The sequence below is a fragment of the Colletes gigas genome, unplaced genomic scaffold, assembly GCF_013123115.1.
Source record: "Colletes gigas isolate AHSC1104 unplaced genomic scaffold, ASM1312311v1 Colletes_gigas_Sc00020, whole genome shotgun sequence".
Classification (NCBI taxonomy): Eukaryota; Metazoa; Arthropoda; class Insecta; order Hymenoptera; family Colletidae; genus Colletes; species Colletes gigas.
Window position 1 is genome coordinate 489,867 of NW_025106649.1, and position 27,488 is coordinate 517,354.

The window sequence follows — 27,488 nt, forward strand, 5'->3', positions numbered from 1 at the left end:
ATTTAATAAAATAAAGTATAATTCGTTTTTAATTTTATTCAATACACAAACCCTTAAAATATCTCAATGTACGTAAAACTGGACTTATATCAGTTTCAAATTCTCAATTCATAAGAAACAAATTTTTTTCTTCATTTATAACGAATCACCGTTATAATAAACGAATACGAATAGGAGTAATTGTATTTTAGGAGCTAATGAGAGTATTTGAGCATCGATCGAGAAATTTCTTAGAGATATATAGAGAAATTGTTTAAGAAAATGGCCACTTTTGGTGTTCCTTGACTGAATAGTATAAAATATTGTAATATTCTTCGATTCGTCTAGAAGAAAATTTATTCTTGGCTCGTTAGTTCTTAATTATGCAATTCATATATTTTTTTTCTTGAACGCAGAGTGTCCTGCATTAATAATTCTGAAGATTGCTATAAATGGTTGGTCAGAGACGTTTAACGTTAAACGATAAATAGGTCGTTGCTATTAGATCCGTCACCGAGTTTAACGGTACGAGCTTCGTTCGCTACGATTATAGTATTCGACTAATCTAGCTGATAATTTTAATAATAAATTGCCTCTATAACTATCGTGCAATTATTTCCGTTACCATAAATACATCTCGGTCGCTCTCACTGTTTCTCATTTGCCATTCGCGTCTCTCAGACGTACTCGGTGACCAGCGAGCTGGAGATAAATAACAGCGGTGAATTTCTGGAACACCTATGCTCCTCTCATAACTGCACTCGGAAATTGGAGAGAAAAAATTGTGACAACGGGACGATGCTCGACAAAAAATCTTGACTCAAAAACTGTACCCTTTTGGGAATTTTGAAAAATCAAATTGAAAATTAGGTGTCAAGAAAGTATTGATTCCTTAAATAAAGATACAAATTAAAAATAAAGACGAAGAATTTAATTGAATTTATAGAAAATTATATCAAGCACGTTTTGGATTTTTAATAAATATTTAAAAATGTCCTCCACAGTTATAGCACGAAACACGGAAATATTCGACGATTCAACCCCTACTTATTTGACAAAATTTTTAATTAAAGCGTTATTTACAATTTTAAGAGTTTTATAAGTACACTGCGGATCTTCATGCAAATTCATATTTTTATTTATAGATCAATGAAATGGGAGATTTGTAGAAGGTTGTTTCAACCCCTAAACACAATAATTCGTATTAAGTGCATACTGCAGTTTATTGAAAATTAAAATTCCCCATAAATGCATAAACATTAGCAGTCTATTTATAAGGTTCTTTTATTGTAAAATATATTGCAAGGAATTGTGAGTTTACAGTGCCGGTCACCGGTGACCACCACTCGCGAGGACTGTATCCCGGATAATCGTTTCCGTTCGAAGCATAAAAAATTAAGAATACTTTCTGTAGCAAAAGGGAGCAGCAGCTGCAACTCTCTACCCCTGGCGAAGACGGAAGAGGGTTGCAGAAGTCGGTGGGGGTTCCGGTACTCGGATACAGAGCAGCCATAAAATTTATCGAGCTTACGGGGTGGCGGAAGTTAAGCTGTCGCTGCATGCGACTGCGTTACCGCGGTCCGCTTTATGAAAACGATGATTTCTAGGGAAAGATTTCCCCGAGGGGCCGTACTGAATAATTCGGCCCTAATTCAAAAGGACCGGTCACACCAGTGAATCGATTCGCAATCGCTCCAACTGCCAACTAAAACTAAACGTTCCTCCACCACCTTTGCATTCGTTAAATGAGAGATCAAAACACTTCTGCCAGAAATTCTAGATGAAATAAAAGAACATTTCAAAGCGTTATGGTTAACTCTTCGATAATGATAATTATGCTTTCATAAAAATAATTTATTAGGTGAGAACCATTTTCTTTTTTATAGTGAAATTATACAGGGTGTTCCGGCGACCTCTGCGAAAATTTTAATGGGAGATTCTAGAGCCCAAAATAAGACGAAAATCAAGAATACTAACTTGTAGATGGAGGCTTCGTTAAAAAGTTATTAATGTTTAAAGGTCTACCCGTACTGAATTTTTTTCTAGAAAGTGGATAGGATTTCGGGGGTATGTGTAATGACCAAAAATGATTGTAATTGACCCCTGTAATTAAATATAATTTTTTTAATATGATTTAAAATTTTTTAATTTTGTCTAAAAATTTCAGTACCTACTCGAATTTTTTTCTCGAAAATGGGTAGGATTTAGAAGGTATGTGTAATGACAAAAAATGATTGTAATTGACCCCTGTAACTAAGTATAATTTTTTTAGTACGATTTGAAATTTTCTAATTTCGTCCAAAAATTTCAATACCTACTCGAATTTTTTTCTCGAAACTCGGTAGGAATTCGAGGGTATGTCTTATGACCAAAAATGATTATAATTGACCCTTGTAACTATGTATAATTTTTTTAGTATGATTTGAAATTTTTTATTTCGTCTAAAAATTTCAGTACCTACTCGAATTTTTTTCTCAAAAGTGGGTAGGAATTCGGAGTTATGTGTAATAACCAAAAATGATTGTAATTGACCTCTGTAAATAAATATAATTTTTTAAGTATGATTTGAAATTTTTTAATTTTGTCTAAAAATATCATACCTTCTCGAATTTTTTTCTAGAAAGTGGATCGGATATCGGAGGTATGTCTTATAACCAAATATGATTGTAATTGACCCCCACAACCGAAAATAATTTTTCAGAAGAATTTGAAACTTTTCAATTTCGCCGAAAAATTTCAGCAGCTACTACCCCCGTCGATTTTTCTTAAAAATTCGTTTCTCATTTTTAATCAATTTGTTTGACGCTGTACGGAAAAGTTGTCTAATACTTTTTTATAGGTACCCATGAGCTCTACTTTAGAGAAAAATTTCAATGAGATACGTTCACTATTGTGGAAGTTGTGAACGTTTGAAAATTGGACCACTTTTATGGGGTTTTTCTCATTTTACGGGGTCAAGGAGCAACTTTCCCAATATTTTTAGAATTTCTACATATTTTTCACTAAAATACGCGTTGATTGCTTTTTGAATTATTAAAATCGTCCAATCCGTTCAGAAGTTATGACGTTTTAAAGATATGCATGAAATTTTGGAGTGAATTTCTAGCCTCACATTAGATTTTCGGTAAAGAATTTTTTTCTCGAAAATACGTAGGATTTCGGGGGTATGTGTAATGGCCAAAAATGATTGTAATTGACTCCTATAACTAGATATAATTTTTTCAGTATGATTTGAAATTTTTTAATTTTGTCTAAAAATTTCAGTACCTACTCGAATTTTTTTCTTAAAAGTGGGTAGGATTTTGAGAATATGTCTAATGCCCAAATATGATTGTAATTGAGCCCCGCAATCAAAAATAATTTTTTCAGAATGATTTGAAATTTTTTAATTTAATTTTTTAATAACTTTTTATTGAAGCCGCAATCAAAAAATTGGTATTCTTGATTTTCGTTTTATTTTAAGCTCTGGAATCTCCTATTAAAATTTTTCATAATTGTCCCACTCTAATTATTTATATCTTAAAAACTGTTGAGTATCTACACCTAATACTTTGTGTACATCAGAAGGGATAACTCTATTATCATTCTACAAAAGTACATTAAAATCGAAATTATCCAGAGCAAACTCATAATTGTCCCTCTCTAATTATTTACATCTGAAAAACTGTTGAGTATCCACACCTAATATTCTACAAACATCACAAGGGACCATTCTACTATCATTCTGAAATAAAATAAAATCGAAGATATACAGTTCGTGCCCCCCTGTCAGATTTTAGCAATTTCAAAATAAAAATGGATGTATCATCTTTAATTAACAAAATTTGGCTAACATAAAAATACGCCTATGGTTAAGCATCGACAACCAATGGTTTTGGTACACAACGGAAAGAGTAAACTAAAAAACAAGAGGGAAGGGTGCAAATGTACAACTCGGGGAAACACGAAGAACAAGTAAAGCTTCGCTGGCGATTAAATCCTGCCCAGAACAAACTACCCCTCCCGAATAAAAGCTTTGTTTTCCGGGGGGGTCGTAGGGAAATCCTACCGAAGTTTGAACGCGAAAGGATTCGTATTAGAGGTGGGAGACAAATTTCGAACGCGTCGCAAGTTTGCCCCGGCTTGTTTACACGATTGAGAGCCACTGTTACAGTTTCAGGGGGATGCAGTTCTCTCATATATATCGTGACTGTATCAAAGCCAGCGTGTTGCGAGCGGCTGGATACAGAATGTGTTTCGGTTCGAAATAGACTTCCACGTCCTATAACGTGTTCATAATATATGTACGAGCACGCATAAGCGTGCGTGCGCGCGTAGACAAGACGCATCGTCGTTCGTGGTTTACGATATTATTTTAGGAGCCCTTCGTTCCCTTTTTTTTCTTTTATTTCTCCCCCTCTTTTTCGTCGTTCGTCTCGCATCGGAGCGGACGGTCTAAACGACAGGCCCTATGCGTCTAGGTCATGGTCCTGATTTATATCGCTATTGCGACGTCGATGTCTTTCCACAGATAAGAGACCAGAGGCAAAACTCTTATCTAGATACAAAGTTACAACGACAAGTAAACGACATCTTTTTGTTCGTTGAATACAAATCAGAAGGAGAAATTGAATTAAGTATTTTTTCAGTGAACGAGTGAAAACATAAATAAAGAATTAAATGGAAGGGTCAGGTGTAGTCAGATATTATAATTCTTGGAAAACATGGCTATTTTAACTTTATTAATGAATATATTTTTTGATAAATGGTGATATATCAGAGTGATCATTTTTTTTATATAAAAAATAACTGATTGAATAAATATACTTTTGTTCCGTGGTACTCGTTGTACTATAATTTATTAATTTAGTAATTTCATTCACAAATTATTAAAAAGTTACATGAAAAGATATTAATCTTGAATTTTTGCATATTAGATCACAAATAATCGAGTTCTGGAAATAATTTAGTGTGTTTGTAAACTTTTAAACACATCTTTCGTGTTGTAATTATTATTGCAAACAATATAATTAAATAAAAATAAATAAGTCCACCTGTTAATATTTTAAGAATATTTCTAGACTTATATTTATTATTATATACATTCTATTTTATCGTGTAACTTTCAAATATACATTAAAATTTATTTTACCATAACTCGTACAAAACGACACTAATATTATATTAATAATCTATATTTTTGGACTTTGAGGCTTGAAAAGGAACCAGGGGGGCAAAAAGTCCCCACGAATTGATTCATTATCGCGACTTTTTACTTGTTTCCAGATTACCGGACGCCCGCGTGAGTTTTTAGTGATAGAAAATGGCTCGTGCGGCCATTTTCCGTTGACTAAGTCCGTTCTAAAAGATTCACTCTAGTCATGCTCAAGGCACAAGTTAAATTTACTATTTACGACTTTCCACGATTTTAATTTTGATCTTAGCTTCGAGAAACTCGGGGAAAAGTGGAGTAGAATTTTGTATGGTAAAACGAACACTTAAATACGAGTTTATATCGAAACCATTCTCGAGACAACTGGGAATCATTAATATAAAATTTGAAATCTGTGTGTTTGTGATTTTCATGCAGCTCCTGTTGTTTTTGTCCAACATGGATAAAATTTTGTACAGTTGTTCTTTATGTTACGACGAAAAATATAGACTATTGAATTTGTAAAAATATTAGATATGAAATAGATTATCGGATTTTAAACACGTGGAGGCTCCTCTGTTGGCTGTTTTAAAAATTGAAACTGAACAGATTTTACACGTCTACAACATTTCTGTTTATATTTAACGTGGAAATCTCCTTCAGATTTTCCTCCGGTTTTCTTATCTCCGACTATTCCGTAACTCCGGAGATAAAAAGAAAACAAAGTGCGCATCTCGTATTCGTATCTACGCCTCTGTTCACCCTTTCACGTAACTTTCGACAAGACAGTTCCATAATTTATACGACAACGCGAATGCATATTTCATCGCCGTCAAAATGCATTTCGGTTACGTCATCGCACGCATGCATAGTGCAAGAAGCTATAAAGAATGTGTTTCCACCACAGTAGTGCTATTAGTTACTTTATGAGACATCCTCGTCAGTATTGAAAACCTTCGAACATTTTATAATTTAAACAAATTTAGAGCATTAAAGGAAGTCAACAAATCTTGTGTCATTAACCTCTTCAGGGACGAATTTTTTTTCTTTTTTTTTTGTCTTTTTATTATTGGCAGTAATTATAATTATAAAAAAAAAAAACTAAACGTTCACATATGTGGCCAAGGGCGTGAAGAGGTTAAAGATGAAAGAAAATTTTAAATATTTTTAGATCTACAAAATACAGGGTGTTCGACCAGTCCTGGGAAAAATTTTAATGGGAGATTCTAGAGCCCAAAATAAGACGAAAATCAAGAATACCAATTTGTTGATGGAGACTTCTTTAAAAAATTATTAACGTTTAATGTTTCGACCGTACTGAATTTTTTTCTCGAAATTGGACAGAATTTCGGGGGTATGCCTATTGACCAAAAATGACTGTAATTGACTCCTGCAATCGAAAATAATTTTTCCAGAACGATTTGAAATTTTTTAATTTTGTCGAAAAATTTCACACCTCGAATTTTTTTTTCAAAAGTGGGTAGGATTTCGAGGGTATGTCTAATGACCAAAAATGATTGTAATTGGCCCCTGCAACCGAAAATAATTTTTCCAAAACGATTTGAAATTTTTTTTTCGCCGAAAAATTTCAGTATCTTCATGAATTTTTTTCTTTATAGTGAATAGGATTTCAGGGATATGTCTATTGACCAAAAATGATTGTAATTGGCCCCTGCAACCGAAAATAATTTTTCCAAAACGATTTGAAATTTTTTTTTCGCCGAAAAATTTCAGTATCTTCATGAATTTTTTTCTTTATAGTGAATAGGATTTCGGTGATATGTCTATTGACCAAAAATGATTGTAATTGATCCCTGCAACCGAAAATAATTTTTCCAGAACGATTTGAAATTTTTTAATTTAATTGTTAATAACTTTTTAACGAAGCCTCGGTCAAGAAATTGATATTCTTGATTTTCGTCCTATTTTGGCCTCTAGAATCCCCCCGTTCACATTTTTCCCAGGGTTGTATATAAAAATAAAAAGAATCCTATTTTTATATTTTTATTACTACTGATCCTCTATTAAATTATTGAATGATTCACATTATTGCAAATTTAAATTCAGTTTTCAATATTCTGTTCCTAATATAGGATTAAAACAAATATTAGTTTTAACGAGTCCTAAATAATTTAAGATACACTATTTCAAATGCATATTTTTTTTAAATTCTAAAACAATTTGAAATAAATAAATCAAAGTCTAAGAACGCATTTTCTGCGATATCTACAAAGAATTTTCGATTAGTTTCAGCATAAAAAATCCGTCCATTTTCTGTTGACGCTACGATTATCAGGGACACCCAGTATATACATAAATCACGCGAGAACCCGAATCGTTCTTTCACTTTCGTTGGAGTACGGTCATTGTTCGTGATTCGCAGTACGTATTGTTTACGCATGGTCAGTGTCTGCATGTTATGCAACGTTAAATAACATACGAGAACGTAAAAAAGTTATAAATTATATTTCAAATAAAACTGTAGGTACTTAATGTTTTATTCTCGCGTGACTATTTTTGCCACCAAATGTTTCAAACACGAAGGATGCTATTAATAAATATTTCGTACAGTTTCAAACAAAATTAAATGTCGTTCGTAGAATCTCTTTTTACAGTTTGATTCGAGATATAAAATTTGAATTCGTTTATTATTATAGTGTTTCTTAATTTTCTGAAAGTTCGTTTCACGCCTTGTGTTTCAAGTTTACTACAAGTTGGCAACCACTGTAAATCGGCGTGCACATCTGGAGGTGGCCGCCCTGGAAACGTGGGAGTTGAGAGTAAAGTATAAACTATGGGGTGCCACCCCATCTCGTAGCGGACTAGCTACCCCCTCGTGCCCATCGTGGATGTAGGTAATATCGTCGTCTGTACGCGATAGGCGTGTGTTCGTGCACGTTTGCTATCAGCCGTGCTTGTCGCCCAGCCTAACAGAGTTTCGCGCATGGACGAGGGTTGGTTCAAACATAAGCCTCCATTTTTTATAAATTTAGCCAACGAATATTTCAGCAAACCAGTCACGATAACGATTTCGACCGTTGTAGGGTGGAAAATTAGCCCTTGAGTGTATCGTTGCATCGGAACCATTTTATTTTAAACGTTTCAACCTCTAATTTTTCGTGATTCTTTTCAGTGATATATTCTATGCTGAGAAATGAGTGGTTCGAATATGAGCAAAGATAACGATTTGGTGGATCGTTGCAGGGTGGAACATTACTATTCACGAGTGTCCTTCCATTACTTTGAAATTATTTTAATTTAATACGTTGACTATCAGGCCCCCCCAAATTGGCCACAGAAATGAAACTTTGTTTTTGGACAATTGGAAACTAGAACTCACGATTTGTCATAAAACTTATTTTTACAACGTTAAAATTCAGGAGTCCTATCTAGATTTATTTCTTTTAACGTCCAATCTTGAGAATTTTTAATTTGTTTAGCTTCTTAATGAAAAGTCATATTCTACGAGAAATAAGTGATTCGAATATGAGCTTCCATTTTTCATAATTTTAAGGAACGAATATTTAGGCAAAGCAATAAAAGTAATTATTAGAAAAAATTACTATGCTATATGCTTGATGGAAAATTACTACATATTCAGAAGTGTCGTTCCAAGCATTGTTTCGAAATTATTTTAAAAGAATTTCTAACGCGATTTATTTTTGTCTAAAATATTAGTGATGGTTCAAATCACCTTATTTTTTGGAAACCAAAAAATCTGAATTTTCCCCCCTTTCACTGTAGGTTTTGTGACACGAGCTCACGAAAGGGGGGTAATCGAGGCTCGGATACACGCATATGGGCCCCCGGAATAGAACGCACTTTCGTCAAACGATGTTGCGTATATCTACGCGAAATAGAATGAGCGATGGATGCATGCGTAGAGAGGATGGGGAGGGTGTAATAATGTACGAGTACGCGTAACAGAGGGTGAGTTAGTGTGAGGGGTGGAAAGAGAGAACAAGGTCGACGCACGGACAAGAGAGCCCATATATTTAAAAGGGACACGTTCGCGTACCCCCATGGAAGCCAGTTTCCATGGTGGTGGTCCAGGATCCTCGCGGCAGCCAGAAATGCGCAAAGGGTTGTTAAAAGCCATTCACGGCGCTAATGGCTAATGGGGTGTTCTTAACGTGCCACCGAATCTACTATGCCGCTTGACACCCTCGTCGAATCTTTGTGTCTTAAAGAGTAAGCTCGGGGTGCTAAGAACGTCACCAAGCTACGAAACGCGTTCAAGATGAGGGTTTAGGTCGTTTCGAAGGAGAATTGATTTTTTTTTAAGGGTGTGTTCTAGTCCAGAACCTTAAAAAAATCGAATCTTTGTTTTCTGTGTGTACATACCCTCGAAAATATTTTTAATATTCACAAAATTTATATTAACTGTGGGGTGGTTTCTGTTTCAGGAATGTCTATTTATTGAAACGATGATAATTTTTGGGTGTGTTCTAGTCAAGAACATTCGAAAAAGCGAATCTTTGTTTTCTGTGTGTATATACCCTCGAAAATATTTTTAATATTCGCAAAATTTATATTAACTGTGCGGTAGTTTCTGTTCCAGAAAAGTCTAGTTATTGAAACGATGGTAATTTTTGAGCTTGTTAGAATATTGTGATATACACAATGAACGTGACAGAATTTATATTTCAGTTTAGAAACGGATTAAGTTCTATTCTAGAAAAGTGTAAAAATCAATTTTTATTTCGGTTTAAAAAATAATTGGAGATAATAATGCGGAATTACTCTTGTCCTAGAAAAGTGTATCTACTAAGACAATGATAATTACATGAGCTTCTCGGTGTACCATAATACGATGAACAATGTTATTCGTTAAATAAATATAAAAATGGAAACATTCTACAACCAACGGAGCAAAATTGCTCTATCAAATAAACCTAGAAAAATTGAGTTTGTTCCCGTCACGAACATTATTTAAAAGCTATTTTACAACAAATCGACTAAAAAATGGGGTTCGTTCGTTCCACAAGCATTGTTTGATTCGAGCGTTTGTAGAGGTTCTCCGAGACGAGAATATAATTCAGAAATGCTTTGGCAAAATGAGAAGTGATAAGCCAAGGAAGGGTCTGTCGGCAGAAGCAGCGGTATTGTTTTGTAACTTCCCTTTGTTTCCTTCGGACAACTTGGTTTTAATGGAAAGTCATTTTCCATTAGCTGCTAGGATACCGCGAACAGCCGTCACGAAATAATATCCAGACATAATCTTTTAATGCGTGCAGTATCTGTTTCTGACATTTGCTTTCATTTTCTCGTGTTAAGCTCTGGTTTCCCCTTTCGCGATGCAACGCGCGTCGCACTCGCAATTTTATTCCGGGGAGTTTATTAATTTTCCAGGGACCTCCATCGCGTTTTTCCCGCGGAGCCTCGAGATTTATTCAAAAATTCTGTTTCAATCGATATTTCAATCAGCAGCGATTGGATAGATCAAATAGCAGACTCATTATTAACACTGAAATATTATACAAGATTTCAACCCTTCTTTAAGGGAGTAGTTTGGTCAAATTTTTCATGTGTTCTTTAGAATAAAAAACGAAAACTATAACACTTTTGTAACGGATTTTAAAAAACATAATGATAGTATACAAGATTATACAAGATTTTATTCCCTCTTGATGAAGTATTCTAGTTTGGCCAATTTGTCGTGTGTTCTTTAGGATGAAAACGAAAACTAGACTGCGGATGTTTATGCATTTATGGGAAATTTTAATTTTCAAAAAAGTACAGAGTGCACTTAATACGCAAAAATATTAGGAATACTTAAAGCAAGATACGAATTAATATATTTAGGGATTGAAACAACCCTCTACAAAGCTCTCATTCCGTTAATTCTATTAATCAAAATATGAATTTGCATAAAAATCCGCAGTCTAATTATGACACTTTTGTAATGAATTTTGTCACATATTTCTGATCTATATTTAACCCTTAACGGGTGAGAATGGTACCATTTATTTTTTACTTCTTTCACTCTCTAGACAACTCACATGAGTGAGCAATATTTTACCAAAATGTTTGAAAAACAAATTCAAGGGGTGGAAGTCTCGAAAGCTAAAAGATTGTAATTATTTTAATAAATAGACTCCTCTAGGACAAAAACTACCCCACATTAACATTCCCCATTCTTTACTAAATCCAAATAAAAATGTTTTTGCAGTGGTTGAGGTCCATGACTGATTAATATTGTATGAAAATATTTGAAAAACAAATTTAGGGGTTCAAAGTTTTAAAAGCTCAAGAATTTTCATTATTTTAATAAAGAAACTTCTGTAGGACAAATCTACCCCACATTAAATCCTGTAATTCTTTACTAAATCCAAATAAAAATGTTTTTGTAGTCGCAGGATGCCATGACTGAATTTAATATTACATCAAAATGTTTGAAAAATAAATTTAAGAGGTCAAAATTTAAAAAGCTAAAAAATTATCATTATTTCAATAAATAGACTTCTCTAGGACAAAAACTACCCCACATTAAATCCTCTAATCCATTACTAAATCTAAATAACAATGTTTTTGCAGTGATTGAGTACCATGACTAAATAATATTATACCAAAATATTTGAAAAACAAATTCAAGGGGTGGAAATCTCAAAAGCTAAAAGATTGTAATTATTTTAATAAATAGACTCCTCTAGGACAAAAACTACCCCACATTAACATTCCCCATTCTTTACTAAATCCAAATAAAAATGTTTTTGCAGTGGTTGAGGTTCATGACTGATTAATATTGTATCAAAATATTTGAAAAACAAATTTAAGTGTTCAAAGTTTTAATAGCTCAAGAATTTACATTATTTTAATAAAGAAACTTCTGTAGGACAAATCTATCCCACATTAAATCCTCTAATTCTTTACTAAATCCAAATAAAAATATGTCTGCAGTCGTTATATACCATGACTAAATAATATTATACCAAAACATTTGGAAAACAAATTCAGGGGGTGAAAGTTTCAAAAGCTAAAAGATTGTCATTATTTTAATAAATAGATTCCTCTAGGACAAAAACTACCCCACATTAACGTTCTTAATTCTTTACTAAATCCAAATAAAAATGTTTTTGCAGTGGTTATATACCATGACTAAATAATATTATACCCAAATATTTGAAAAACAAATTCATGGGAGGTGAAAGTCTCAAAAGCTAAAAGATTGTAATTATTTTAATAAATAGACTCCTCTAGGACAAAAACTACCCCACATTAACATTCCCCATTCTTTACTAAATCCAAATAAAAATGTTTTTGCAGTGGTTGAGGTCCATGACTGAGTAATATTGTATCAAAATATTTGAAAAACAAATTTAAGGGTTCAAAGTTTAAAAAGCTTAAGAATTTTCATTATTTTAATAAAGAAACTTCTGTAGGACAAATCTACCCCACATTAAATCCTGTAATTCTTTACTAAATCCAAATAAAAATGTTTTTGTAGTCGCAGGATGCCATGACTGAATTTAATATTACATCAAAATGTTTGAAAAATAAATTTAAGAGGTCAAAATTTAAAAAGCTAAAAAATTATCATTATTTCAATAAATAGACTTCTCTAGGACAAAAACTACCCCACATTAAATCCTCTAATCCATTACTAAATCTAAATAACAATGTTTTTGCAGTGATTGAGTACCATGACTAAATAATATTATACCAAAATATTTGAAAAATAAATTCGGAGGGTGAAAGTCTCAAAAGCTAAAAGATTGTCATTATTTTAATAAATAGACTCCTCTAGGACAAAAACTACCCCACATTAACATTCCCCATTCTTTACTAAATCCAAATAAAAATGTTTTTGCAGTGGTTGAGGTCCATGACTGAGTAATATTGTATCAAAATATTTGAAAAACAAATTTAAGGGTTCAAAGTTTAAAAAGCTTAAGAATTTTCATTATTTTAATAAAGAAACTTCTGTAGGACAAATCTATCCCACATTAAATCCTCTAATTCTTTACTAAATCCAAATAAAAATATGTCTGCAGTCGTTATATACCATGACTAAATAATATTATACCAAAACATTTGGAAAACAAATTCAGGGGGTGAAAGTTTCAAAAGCTAAAAGATTGTCATTATTTTAATAAATAGATTCCTCTAGGACAAAAACTACCCCACATTAACGTTCTTAATTCTTTACTAAATCCAAATAAAAATGTTTTTGCAGTGGTTATATACCATGACTAAATAATATTATACCCAAATATTTGAAAAACAAATTCATGGGAGGTGAAAGTCTCAAAAGCTAAAAGATTGTCATTATTTTAATAAATAGACTTCTCTAGAAGAAAAACTACTCCACATAAAAGTCCCTAATCCTATACTAAACCCAAATAAAAATATTTCTGCAGTCGTTATGTATCATGACTAAATAATATTACACCAAAATCTTTGAAAAACAAATTTAGGGGCTCAAAGTTTAGAAAGCTCAAGAATTTTCATTATTTCAATAAATAGACTGCTCTAGAACAAAAACTACTCCACATTAAAGTCCCTAATCCTTTCCTACTCCAAATAAAAATATTTCTTCAGTCGTTATGTATCATGACTAAATAATATTGTACCAAAATAATTAGAAAAGAAATTCACGAGGAAGGAGGGTTGAAGACAACAATGTTATTTAGAGAACCGTGTCTGCGTTCTGATCGATCCTTTCCAAAGTTTCTCACGGCGGTTAAAACGATAGTGGACTTACCGAGCTGCGATTGATGGGTCGGTGTTGGTGCTGGCCTAACTTTATCCGGGGGACACCTCCTGGTGGCAGCTACGGTGGCAGGTAAAGGTATACTGGTTCCACCGCCGGGTCCGCCACCTGCCCCACCGACGGCCGACTGCTTATTGTACGGAGACGGCAATCTGGAACAAAGAGATCAATTTAGAAAACAACGTCTCGATGGAGTCGTTAGTGTCATTCAGACTGAAATCGTTTCCCGGCTCGTTTGAACGATACCTCCGACTATGATTACGCTGGCTATTAGGTTCCACAAATTGACCAGCATCGTTCTCAGCATTCCTTTCGCTAAGGAACGGTGCAAAAGTTGCGTTCTAATTTATTCTTCTCATTACTTTGTCCAATTATAACTGACAATTAATTTGGGGTAGGAAGGAAGGTCTATTCTTGAAGTTATTTATTACTATGTAGGGGAATATGTTTAACACGTTGACTGCCAGACCAAATCCCTCAAATTGTCTACGAAAAGGATACTCTTTTTTGGATAATTGGAAACTGGCATATCCACGATTTGTCATAGAACTTATTTTTACAGCCTCGTTAAAATTTAAGTGTCCCATCAAAATTTATTTCCTTTGACATGTAATCTTGAGAAATAATTTGTTTAGCTGATCGATGAAAATTCATGTCACCCATATATGGATGACGTGGCAGTCAATGTGTTAAAATGATAAACGGGATGCGACGATGTAGGGAAATATAATAGTTATTTGGAGAACTGATTTGGCAAATAAAGTGTAGACTTCTGCGCGGTCTGTAAGCGTTTGTTATTTGTAGAGACCTTGTCAATAGCTCGGAACGTTCACAACTGCCGGTCGCTCACCAAAATTCGGGAGCTGTTATCAATGTCCTTTCTATTCAGAGAGAGAGGGATCTTGTATACATCACAGCGACACACCAAACACATCAAAATACAGATTTGAAACGACGATTTAACGCTTACAACTATTCACTTTTTTTAATTAAATTGATGGGTGGGTACACTCTGTTTTGGTCACACAAATGGGCTCTTTTAATCACATTTATATAACAATCGTTTGAAGAGTATTGATTCTAATGGTATAATTAAACAATTCAAACTTGTCTTTTTATTCTTTACTAGAAATAATTTTCAACCAACACTAAGTACCTGATGGATTGAAATGAAAAAAGGAGTTATAATAATTAATTTCAATTTGTACCATCTTAGATACCTACAGTATTCCGAAAGTCAAAAACTTGAAATAAATATTTCATTCAGAACCAAAAAAAATTGAGTCTCATGATGAAACGTTAAGTGAAATAAATCTTACAAAAATAGTTACGACAAATTTTTAATTAAGCAGTATTCAATTTTCTGAAAATAAAAGTAGCCTCGTCGAAAATTTTATGAATTTTAAATTCAACGTGTTAGAATGACGCGTACCATGAGTACGACGATCGATAACGACGACGTGAGTAATTTAAACAAAGATAGTACGTGTAACGAGAAGTATTCGTCATTTCCAACGAACGAGTGCTGAAACATGAGGTTACTATCTCGTCACGGCCATCGGCCGACTATGTTATTGTTCCACGATCTGGGCGAAACACTCTTTCTGAGAACTGTTTGTTTTGAAAAGTTTCTCTGTACCGCCACTTCTTCCGTGCGCGGCGAATCAAAACGAAAACTACGGAGAATAGAAAGCGTTCCGTGTTTTCGACTCGAGATACACCAATACAACAGCCGGTAATTATAACTGTGTTATCTAAATTAGGAAAGGGCAACTGGAAATCTTTTCCACAATGTATATTTACGAAAGGACATAATATACGAGTTCCTGGGATCATCAAAATCGATTCCTGTTTCAAATACCGTATAAAATTATTTATTTATTAATTCTAGAATTATACAAGGTGTTCGACCTGGGAAAAATTTTAATGGGAGATTCTTGAGGCCAAAATAAAACGAAAATCAAGAATATCAATTTCTTGACTGAGGCTTCGTTAAAAAGTTATTAACAATTAAATTCAAAAATTTCAAATCCTTCTGGAAAAATTATTTTCGGCTCTGGTAGTCAATTATAATCATTTTTGGTGAATACACATATCTTCGAAATCCTACCCAGTTTTGAGAAAAAAATTCGAGTAGGTACTGAAATTTTTAGACGAAATTAAAAAATTTCAAATCATACTAAAAAAATTATATTTAATTACACAGGTCAATTACAATCATTTTTGGTTATTACACATAACTCCGAAATCCTACCCAGTTTCGAGAAAAAAATTCGAGTACGTACTGAAATTTTTAGACGAAATTAAAAAATTTCAAATCGTTCTAAAAAAATTATATTTAATTACGGAGGTCAATTACAATCATTTTTGGTGAATACACATATGTACCTCCGAATTCCTACCCAGTTTCGAGAAAAAAATTCGAGTAGGTATTGAAATTTTTAGACGAAATTAAAAAATTTCAAATCATACTAAAAAAATTATATTTAATTACAAAGGTTAATTACAATCATTTTTGGTCATTACATATACCTCCGAAATCCTATTCAGTTTCGAGAAAAAAATTCCTTATCGAAAATATAATTTCTGACCAAAAATGTTACCCCAAAATGTCTTGTGAATCTTTAAAACGTCATAACTCCTGAACGGATTGGACGATTTTAAGGTTTCAAAAAGCAATCAACGCGTATTTTAGTGAAGAATATGTAGAAGTTGCAAAAATATTCGAAAACTTGTTCCTTGACGCCGCAAAATAAGAAAGACCCCATAAAAATGGTCCAATTTTTAAACGTCCACAACTTCTACAATAGTGAATATATTTCAATGAAACTTTTTTCTGACGTAGAGCTCATGGGTAGCTACAAAAAAGTATTAGACAACTTTTCTGTAGGGTATCAAACAAATTTATTAAAAATGAAAAACGAATTTTTAAGAAATATCGATTTGTTCATTGAGGCTTCGTTAAAAAATTATTAAAAAATTTTAAAACATTATATTTTACTTTTGCATTCAGTTAATTAATATTAATTTTGTTTATACCGTGAAAATAAAGATTATTCTCTAATGCACCACCACAAATTTATTACGTAGTCTACGTCCAACTTTCTCCTTCGGTTTCCAATATAAATATTGGCTAAAATTATAAAAATGTGTTTCCTAGCGTGGCCGCGCGAACGTTTGGAAATTAAACGGGAAACGATTCGGGGCATCTTATTAGCGGGTCGTCAAAATTCCAAACGGGAATTCCATCGCGTAGTTTTCGTAAGCATGCAACCGGATCGCGTGCCAAAAACGCGTACTTTCGCTGGAAAACGAGAGTGAAAAGGGTGGAGAGCGGGAGGGCAACAAGAGAGAGGGGACCGTGAACGGGAAAAAGAAAGAAAACTTCACGAGGGCGTTAACGTTGCCCAAAGAAAACGCTGGTAAACGAGAACTCGACGGGGGTGGGAGCAAGAAAGACTCGTTGGTGGTCGTCTCGTGCTCGTGTCGCGCACCGTTCCCTTCGACGGATATATTTTTTCGTTTTTTTTTTTCTTTCTTTCCAAGCGTCGTCGTACTCTTCTTTCCGTCGTGACGAAGGGTGCCGCGAATTCGGCGAGCACAGGATTCTCTTTGAATAACGCAGTCGGAGATAGAAGGGTGATACAAACTTCGCTAACTAGGCTCCCTCTCGACTGCACGGAAAAAATAATTTTCTGCCCCGACGCCTTTCAAATTTTCAATTCGTTGGGTCAATATTCAGTCGACTGTTCCTTCGAACACGATCAAATTGAATTCTTGGTACGACTGATTAGGCTTGACGATGTTTGACGGTGTGAAACAAAATGGTTTCTATACAGTTATTTTACTGTCCACAATCTGTGTTTTATTTATACTTATATCTTGTTGGTGTACGTAGTACTTGATATAGAATTTGTATTTTAATTTATAGCTTGTATTTATAAGTTGTATTTACAATTTATATTTGTAAGCTGCACTTATGACTTTTATTTGTGAGCTGTGTTTACAAATTTTATTTATATGTATTTAATTGTAATTTAATATGTTTGTTATTTATATGTAGTAACTTTCAAATATAAATTATAAATGCTAGTTATAAGTACAACTTATAAATTCAAATTGTAAATGCAAGGTATAAGGTATAAGTACAACTTAAAGTACATGTAACTATACAATATAAATAACTATATAAATTACAAATATATATAATTATTTGTACTTTAAGTTACAATTATCCCTTGCATTTATAAGTATATGTACTTTAAGTTGTACCTATACCTTGCATTTATAACTTTAGAAATTGTACTTATATCTTGCATATAATTATACGTATTTTAAGTTGTGCTTATAGCCTGCATTTACAACTTGAATTTATAACTGATACTTATAACTTGTCTTTACAATTTATATTTGTAAGTTAATACGTACAATTAACATACATATTAAGGTACAACTAAATCTACATATAAATACAATTTGTAAATACAACTGACGAATAGAAGTTATTAGTGCAACTAACAAATACAATTTATAAATATAACTCATAAATACAATATATAAATATAACTTGTAAATACAATATATAAATATAACTTATAAATACAATTTATAAATACAAGTTACAAATGCAAGATATACAATTCAAAGTACAAATTGTACAGATACTCCATACACGAACGAGGGTATAAATGCAAATTTTAAGTGGAAATAATTGGCTTTAAAAATATTTTTGATCGTTGTAAAATAGTTAGACAGCTGCAACCAGCGCGTGGTAGCAAAACGTAAAATGGCGACCGTGTAAAAACGAGTATGACGTGCTTGTCTTTCGCGCCCCACTATTTAACTACGCTTTCCATCCCCTTTGTTGACGAATCAGCCGATGAAAGCGTCGCGTTTCCAAGAAATATCACGCTTCGCGGAGGCTGGAGCTAGGAGAACTCGCGTGTTCTTGCTTTGGAATATTTTTATGGTAACGTCACTGGATACCTGGAAACTGGCTACGTTGGCGACTGGAGAATATCGAATTTGAAATACCGAATTCGCAAAATAACGTTCCAAAGAATCAGTTTTATAGTTCTGTTCCGTAATTTAACACGATCTTGTAAAAATATATTTAACGAAGGATCGTTAAGTGTTTCGATTGTTAATAAATAACAGTAATAATATTCGTACTAAACGACCTCGTAAAATCAACGACATGATAACTAAAAAATTCATAAATACAACGCAAAAATCAGAATATTTGTATTGGAACACGAAATAATAAAATTCAGATTTCAATCGAAATGGCGGAAAGTCATTCGAGGGTGAAACAAATAATACTACAATTATTTACACAAACTGTCCCAGTAAAAATATAAACAAAATTTTATTTTCGAGTCGAATTCATTTTACGAGTTGCTGCCAGTTTCATTATATTTTAATTTTCTTTTAATTTCCAATAAAAAATGGGAAACCGTAGTTAGGTTGGTCGAGGCTCCCCTCAGTGTTCGACATAACAGCTCGGTGGCACGGTCTTCCTACAATTAATACTATGCCATACCTTAACGAGCAAAGCAAGGCTCTAACGTAAGATTTTTAACGAAGTCTCACTTTTGCGAACTAAGTATTCACAGCACTTCTGCGGACACTTAGGCGCCTGGCAACACATGCTCGCGTCCTCGAATATCCATTTCATTTGATGAAAGTCTGGTTCGCATCCAGGCCTAAGGGCAGAATGTTTCAGAGAGACGCGTTAATGGTCGAGGCCCTTTTAAGTCTTGAATAAAAATTTTGAAACGCGAGGTTACACGCGTATTATAACGCGCAAAGGATGGTGAGACGTTTATAGCGGGTGTACTTGCACTGATAAGGAGGATGTGTCCTAAGGGGACCCCTTAAGATACGCGAGGATACGAGAGTCGTGTCGAGCCAACGATATTGCTCGTAAGGATCGATACGGGACCGGTTATTCCCCTTAAAAAGGAAAGATCTACCTACGCATTATAGGGTGGTGGACGCGTTCCAGGGAAACACGGACCCCGTGAATTTGTCATTTATCTTTTAACTCTAAATTGGGTGACTTTATTTCGCTACCAAGTCTGTTATAAAATATAACGTACCACAAATAACGCGATAATTATTTGTACCAAACGTTTAATATTTATTGGGAGGTTCGAAAAATTTATTTGTTCAACCCTATGTCGTACGATTCTAATTACAAGCGATTTTGCAAATGTATACGATTTAATTTTGTTTATATTCATAAAAAAGAACTGATTTCTTTCACTTTTGATTTTAATATATCAGACTTCATGACGAACACTCGTTATTGTGAAACTTACAGTAATGATTCTTAAAATGAACCTCGAATATGATTCGTAAATTGAACGTTTCTAATGAAGCTTTATTTGTAACTATAGACCTGTGGCAATAATTTTGAGACTCACTCTACAGTAATGATTCTTAAAATGAACCTTAAATATGATTCGTAAATTGGACGTTTCTAATGAAGCATTCTTTAGTAACTATAGACCTGTGAAAATAATTTTGAGACTCACTGTACAGTAATGATTCTTAAAATGAACCTTAAATATGATTCGTAAATTGAACGTTTCTAATGAAGCATTCTTTAGTAACTATAGACCTGTGAAAATAATTTTGAGACTCACTGTACAGTAATGATTCTTAAAATGAACCTTAAATATGATTCGTAAATTGAACGTTTCTAATGAAGCTTTCCTTTGTAACTATAGATCTGTGACAATAATTTTGAGACTCACTGTACAGTAATGATTCTTAAAATGAACTTCAGATGTGATTCGTAAATTGAACATTTCTATTTTTCCCAACTAGGGGGGATGCTCAAGATAAATTATGATCCAATCCCACAGAACAAATGAAATGAAAATGTTCATTAATGCAATGTATTTTTATAAAATCGTATTTTGAAAATATGTGTTCAAAACAAATTAAATTTCAACCCCATACAACGTTTCAAGGCTAACAGTATGGAAAATATTAATTAGTCTAGCACAATGTATTTTTATAAAATGATGCACGATTTAATTAGGTCACGTCTATCTATTACACAAAGAAAAAAAATCGCACAGGGTTGGTACTTGGAAAAAATTGCACGAAACGGCAGAAAAAGTAATCCAGGAACGTTTAGCTGTGCAGGTTATAAAATTCCCTACGTCGAGTTTATTAGGGGTCGCGTAGTTAACTGTCTCCTTTAATCCCTTGTCCGAGACTTCCTCAGACTCTTTATTTACAATGCTTTTGTCCGTAATAAAGTTCCGGGGGCAGCATGCTGCCTAATAGAACGATCGAGGCAATTCAGAACGAAGTCTTGCTTATTATTAATGCTAGAAAGATTAGGAAGTGGATGGAGACAGGGAGTGCAATATGACATAAATTAATAAATTTCTCCTGTACAATATTATTTACAAAATATCGTTTGTTGCTATGTCTTTAAAATTGGTGGTTAAGTCAGTTTTCACGTATTAGAAACTCTGAGAAAAAAAGAAAGCGACTTTTTATTTCAGTTCGAAACGCCTTCAACTTTCGATGGTCTTCTTCAGATGTGAATGTAAGTTCTATATAAATTTAAATAATGAAATAATATAAGGTATAAGAAATTAAAGAAAACGAATCCAAATAATAAATAAAAAATTAATTATATACGTACAGTTACTCTCACTCGTATTCGTACACTATAATTGTGATTCATTATAAATAAAGAAAATAAGTCCATTTTGTCAAACATTGAGATTTTTAAGGGTTTATATTTGAATAAATGAAAAGTAATAATTGTCAACAAACATGGAACGATGGAAACATTGGACCTCGTTCGATCAGTGAGGTGCAGCTGCATTATATTGGGCGCGGTCAAGTTTGGGATGGGTGACCGCTCGAGAAAAAAAAGTGTATTTGTTTGTGTGATTTCTATAGTATTTATTATTATTAATAAATACTTTTCTACCAGTTTCGTTAATTAGGCATTACCTGCTCGGTTAATATTAAAGAAAAAAACTACAATTGTAAATAAAAATAAAAACGCAAAAAACATTTGGTAAAAATAAAATGGAAAAAAATTCGTAACAAACAAGTTTACGAATACGAGTGTAACTGTATGTAAGAGGGATGTTTTCGTCCTGCAAAAACAAATAATATCGTGGTCTCCACATTCTATACACACTTTGTGAAAGAGAAATAGTGTCCATTCGAGATTTATGGGTGTTTGCACCGCCCAGAAAACATTCCTATGCGTCACAATAGAAGACACGGGCAATGATACATCGCGTAAAATTGTTCGACGAAAAAATTGAAACCCCTTTTCACGGTTCCCGGACGCGCGCGTCGAATAAAAAAAAGGAAAAACGTTTCAATCTCGCGAAGAAAACCTCGGGAATAGTGCGTTTCGGGGGGAATATTTACGAGGGCAATATCGAAAATTAATGTTCCCGGTTGGGTATCGCGGGGCCCGGCTACGCGTTTCACAATTTCCGTCGGCTGCAAATCGGCTGACGTATTAATATTGCAAGATATGACGTGCTTCGGTTGTAAACATGGTCCTTACCTTGCTTTGTTTGTCGTTTGTAAGCGAAAAACGTTTCCTCGAGTGGTTGGTACACCCGTTAACAATATTATTAACGGCGTAGAACTTTCTAACCGACGCCATCGAATCGCGTTCTTGTTTCACTGTGCCTAGATGCAAACTTAACGAGATACGATCCTTACACGAGATCTTTAAATATCTACAAGAATTTTAACCGAGATAAATAAGTATGAAAGAACAAAGTGAAGAAGAAATGGACTTTGCTTTAAAAACAGTGAAATTAATAAGTTTCTACCTTAAATGCTAAACAATCTATTATTTAATCATGTCAGAATAAATATTCTCTATTTTCGCTAATATTAAATTTACCACTTTGCAACGAACTATCTTCGAGTCTTTGTTTCTATAGTTCTGCAGATTTTCATTAAAAAAAAAAAAAAATGATACACGAAACGATAGAACGGAACAATGGGAATTTAGCACTAGATTTATGGAAGTCGTCAATTTCAGGAATTTCAGATTCCGTATTTAAGGTTACAGAACTCATAAATATTATTTGTTACCAATTTATGTTGAATTTGATAATTAAAAGAAAAATCGAATTTCAATTTAACCGTCAACATGAGTTTTAATAAAAGTCAAGTATGTTTGTGATAGTTTGTATACACTTTTTGCAATACTAAAAATTAATAAAAGAAACGAAACGCAGAAGGCTTAGTAACACCGTGTTATCGTGTTTATCGAACAAAAAGCATTTTTTGTTCCACAAGTGCCATTCACGCGGGCAAGTATCAAGAAAATTCATACGCAATGCACGTGTGCTAACTATGCATGTACCGTTCTGATTGTAAGTAAAGTACTCGTGCGATATGGACACGTCCTGGCGAACAATTAATGCAGATACATGCATATACCGTACGGCTACGTATGCTATGGCTGCGGTAAAAGGGGGAAGGAGGTACTGTTAATTACTCGAGCCTCTGGCTTCCACATCCAATGAGACCCCCGAGGATCAATATCCGATTTCTCATCCCTGCTGTTTCGAGCATCCCCTTTTGCACCTCCGTGCACCCCAGCATCCCTGTCTTATGTCAGTTCACGCTTTATCCATCTACCGTGTCCCTCTCCTTAAAACCAATATGGGGACGAGCAAATCAAATATAAAAAAATACTTCAAAGATTCCCAAAATAAAATATCGAGGATGAACTCTGCAATCCCTGAATTTTTTACTAAAATTTAGCGAGATAAGGGGGAGCTTGAGGAAGGAGGAAATTTGTCTATTGTTATTGGGAATTTTTAGATTTTATTACTTAGTTTTATGTAAAAATTCTAGCAAATAAAATTAGATTTTACATAAGTATTCAGACTTGCTCAATCTTTACCCTATTTTTTGCTGAATGATTATCTCAGTATAGAAATGGTAGAACTAAAAAATGTGATTATCTGAAACGTCCCAAAAATAAATGCTTTTTAATTTTTACGAGACTCAAACCAACAAACTCAAAATAACTGTTGTTCACGAAGATTAGATTTTAGTTTATTTTTTCTACCCTTATTTACAGCTTCCTGTTTCATGGAAACAGCAAACTCAGTGCATCGAAATCACCAAGCCTCTGGACAGAATTACAAGCATGGAACTTCAAAGTCCAAAGTTAAAAATGGCAAGAATCGATAATAAGTAAAAAAAGATATTCTCGTAGTTTTTTAACGTTATATTCTTTGGTATTTTCAAACCAATATTACATTTACGAGCCTACGTACGGTCGAACGAAGTTTTCACTCTTACCAATGCAAGAAATAGCAATAAATTACAGAACAATAGGAATTCATAGTTGCCTGCAATGAGTATCGTATTTCAATTTCATACTGCGAGCGGTACTGTCGTCTGGTTTCCCTCGCGAAAGTGTTTTAAACTTCGTAAAAACTTTCAACGCGAATAAAATTAGTTATTCCTGTCAGTTTTTCTAGTATATACGTACTTTCGGCAGATTTACGAGCGGAAACAGAACCGTTTGAGGCCAACTGCAAAAGTGCCTGGAAAACTTTTCAAAACTTCTACTCGCTTCTACAGCTTTCTATCTTTGAAATAGTAATTACTTAAAAAACCAATTCTAATCATTAACGAACGTTTCGATCAAATACATATTTGTTCTCTAACAATGATTAGTTTTCTAAAATATGTTGCAAAAGAGGTTTTGAGAAATGTAAACAATATTCGCAGAAATATTGAAAAGAATGTAAAGGACGAAAATATCCACGAAAGAAAAAACGAAAACAGTGGTTAGAATGTTCACGACTATGTACAGAATAATTTGATTAAAATAGAAATAATTGGAAACTCGATTAGAGAGTATTTGTCGTTTTATAAATAATTCCTTGTTCTCTGAAAGAATGAGCACGAAGGAAAAGGTTAACTGTAATTAGCGGGATAATTATAGTATTGCTTAGAACATGAAAATAACTGTAAAGTTCCTGAAACGTATACCTGAGAGAATTACATACAGGAAATAATAATAAACTGAGATGAGAGCATATTAAATTCAGACAGCAATTTTATAACTTCCGATGAAACTACGTGATATGAAAAGTGGAGCGTGATAAATATTGATCAGTGCATACTAATACATTAATTATGGTCGTTTGTTAGATAGTATATATGATATGTGTACATTTAACGGGACATACTTAGGCGACATGTTCGCAAACTCGATCCTTAAAGAGACGAAGCAAATTTAAACAAACATAAAATCGTTAAAAAATGTATAAAGCATGTACAATCCAAGTATCATTACTAATTTAGAGCAGGAAATGGTGGTATGGGAAAAATAATTAATTAATGAGAGCAAGAGTTCAATTCAACGTCTAAAGAAAATTATAATTCGTTTCTAACTATAATACATTCTATCGCACGACGTGAAATTTCTTCATAAATTATTTACTTTCTTTAAGATTTCACAACTCATTTTTATTCGAATAATGTATAATCAAAATTGTCGCAAAATATTTAATCCTACGATTGAAATTTCAGTTTCTATTCAAGGAGGACCGTATGAACTTTTATCTTTAGTTCGTTGTTTGAGATTTTTATCCAGATAAGAATCTGCCCTGTTGGATTTCGATCTGTAACTTTTTTTTGTGAATTTGATTAAATTTCACAGCACTGAACTGCATGGGAGCAACAAAGATTGCATTGGAATAACGATCGCGATAGAAATCTATTTGTTCGCCTATAAAATTCATCTTAACGATACCGAGGCTGTTAGTCGTTGGTTTATGCGATACGAAATCACGATCAACGGTGAAATAACCTTCTTCAAAAGTCCCGATCGGTGAATCTAAATTCCATCCGGTGGCAATCTCTCCAGCTTCTTAGCATACCGCGGCTCTCACGGTAAATTAATGTCGTGAGGGCTATTCGAGGACTTCAGGGTGTGGAAATGGCAATGAATACGTCGTGATGTAACGCCAACTTTGTAGAAATTTCTAACGCGAAACCGACCACCGAGCAAACACGCTTCACGCGACGTAAAATATAAACCCTCGAGTCGGGTCTATCCTTGTTGGCGTTAGAATCTATTTTCTCGAGACGTGTCGGATTTAATCTCACGTTAACGTTTACATTTTTTTATCGATTGTTCCTTGAATGTTAATGTGTACGTGAATGTGCAGAATTGGCAAGCGAGTTTGTGTAAATGTATCTTCAAATGGAAGGAGAAGGTCTATTGCTGGCAGATACACGTTAAGAAAATTATCACTGAACTTAATAAATAATTCAAATTCAAATGACCGTTTTTTAAATTTCTAACACACAATATTGTTTTATTTATTGTTATTGTTATTGTTTTTAGCGTCATTTAACTCCACAACTTTTCATATAGTATTATATATGTATGTACAACGAATTTTACAATATTCACTTATATTCTTATTGTTTGTTTTTAGAGGAAAATATGTAGTCAAGAAACAAAATTTGGTATCAGATTTTGGTTAGCTTCCGATGTAAATAGGGAATATATGTATAGCAAAGACGAAAGTAGAGAATTTTTAATTTCCACTGCTTAGAAGAGTCTAACAACGCGAATTAAAAATAGTTAAACTTTACACACGTGCAGTTCTAGAACTACTAGTATTTTATTAATAATTAAGCCACTGTTACAAGCAGCAAGGCCTCCCCTTTAAAATGGTTTTTGGTTTTTGTCGATCGGACGTTCCGTTTTCGAGATATCGTAATTTATGTAAAAGGTAATTTCTTTTAATTCGACTGTCTCACTGTCCGGCTCGCGTATAATAGCCTATTCACGCGTATTAAAAATACTAAAACTTTAGACGCGCGCAGTTTCGAAACTACTAGTATTTTATCTATAAATGAGGCATCGTTGGAAGCGGCAAAGCTTCCTCTTTAAAATGGCTTTTGGTTTTTGTCGATCGGACTTTCCGTTTTCGAGATATCGTAATTTATGTAAAGGGGTAATTTTTTTAATTCGACTATCTCTGTCTCCGTCTAGCGCGTCGCGTCGGACCTCTCTTTCTCGCACGTGAATCACGTAGTATTTACTATTTGCTACGAGCACGTGCGGTCAACGACCTTGATAAGGTCGTAGTGGGAGTTCATTGATCTCGCGACGTAAACAAACGCTTCGAACCCTCGTATCTCCCGAACTAGCCACCGCATCGAGTTGAAACAAAAATCGCTATATCTCCGGAACTAATTACGCTATCGACTCGTACGAACGCTCATTTTAAAGGGCATTTCATCCCCTATCCAATGCATATAATTACTTTTATAATTTATGCTGTCTTCTATGTTTATTTTGACATTTACCTTGACGCTCGACTTGAAACAAAAATTGTCATATCTCCGGAACTAATTATGCTATCGACTCGAACGAACGCTCATTTTAAAGGGCATTTCATCCCCTATCCAATGCATATAACTACTACTATATTTTATGCTGTCTTCTATGTTTATTTTGACATTTACCTTGACGCTCGACTTGAAACCAAAATTGTCATAACTCCGGAACTAATTACGCTATCGACTTGAATGAACAGTCATTTTAACACTAGATTTACGAAAGCCGTCAATTTCACGGATGTTAAATTCCATATTTAAAATTGCAGAACA

The 27,488-nt window shown here is 33.7% G+C and overlaps 1 protein-coding gene across 1 annotated transcript in view; it reads right to left on the minus strand.

The window, feature by feature from the left end:
- LOC122400878 (neuron navigator 3) overlaps positions 1-27,488 on the minus strand; it is a 345,501-nt gene that overhangs the window by 208,279 nt on the left and 109,734 nt on the right. The window contains exon 6 of the mRNA XM_043402613.1: positions 13,815-13,975. Coding sequence (XP_043258548.1) covers positions 13,815-13,975 — 161 coding nt within the window. The remainder of the gene's footprint in view (positions 1-13,814; positions 13,976-27,488) is intronic.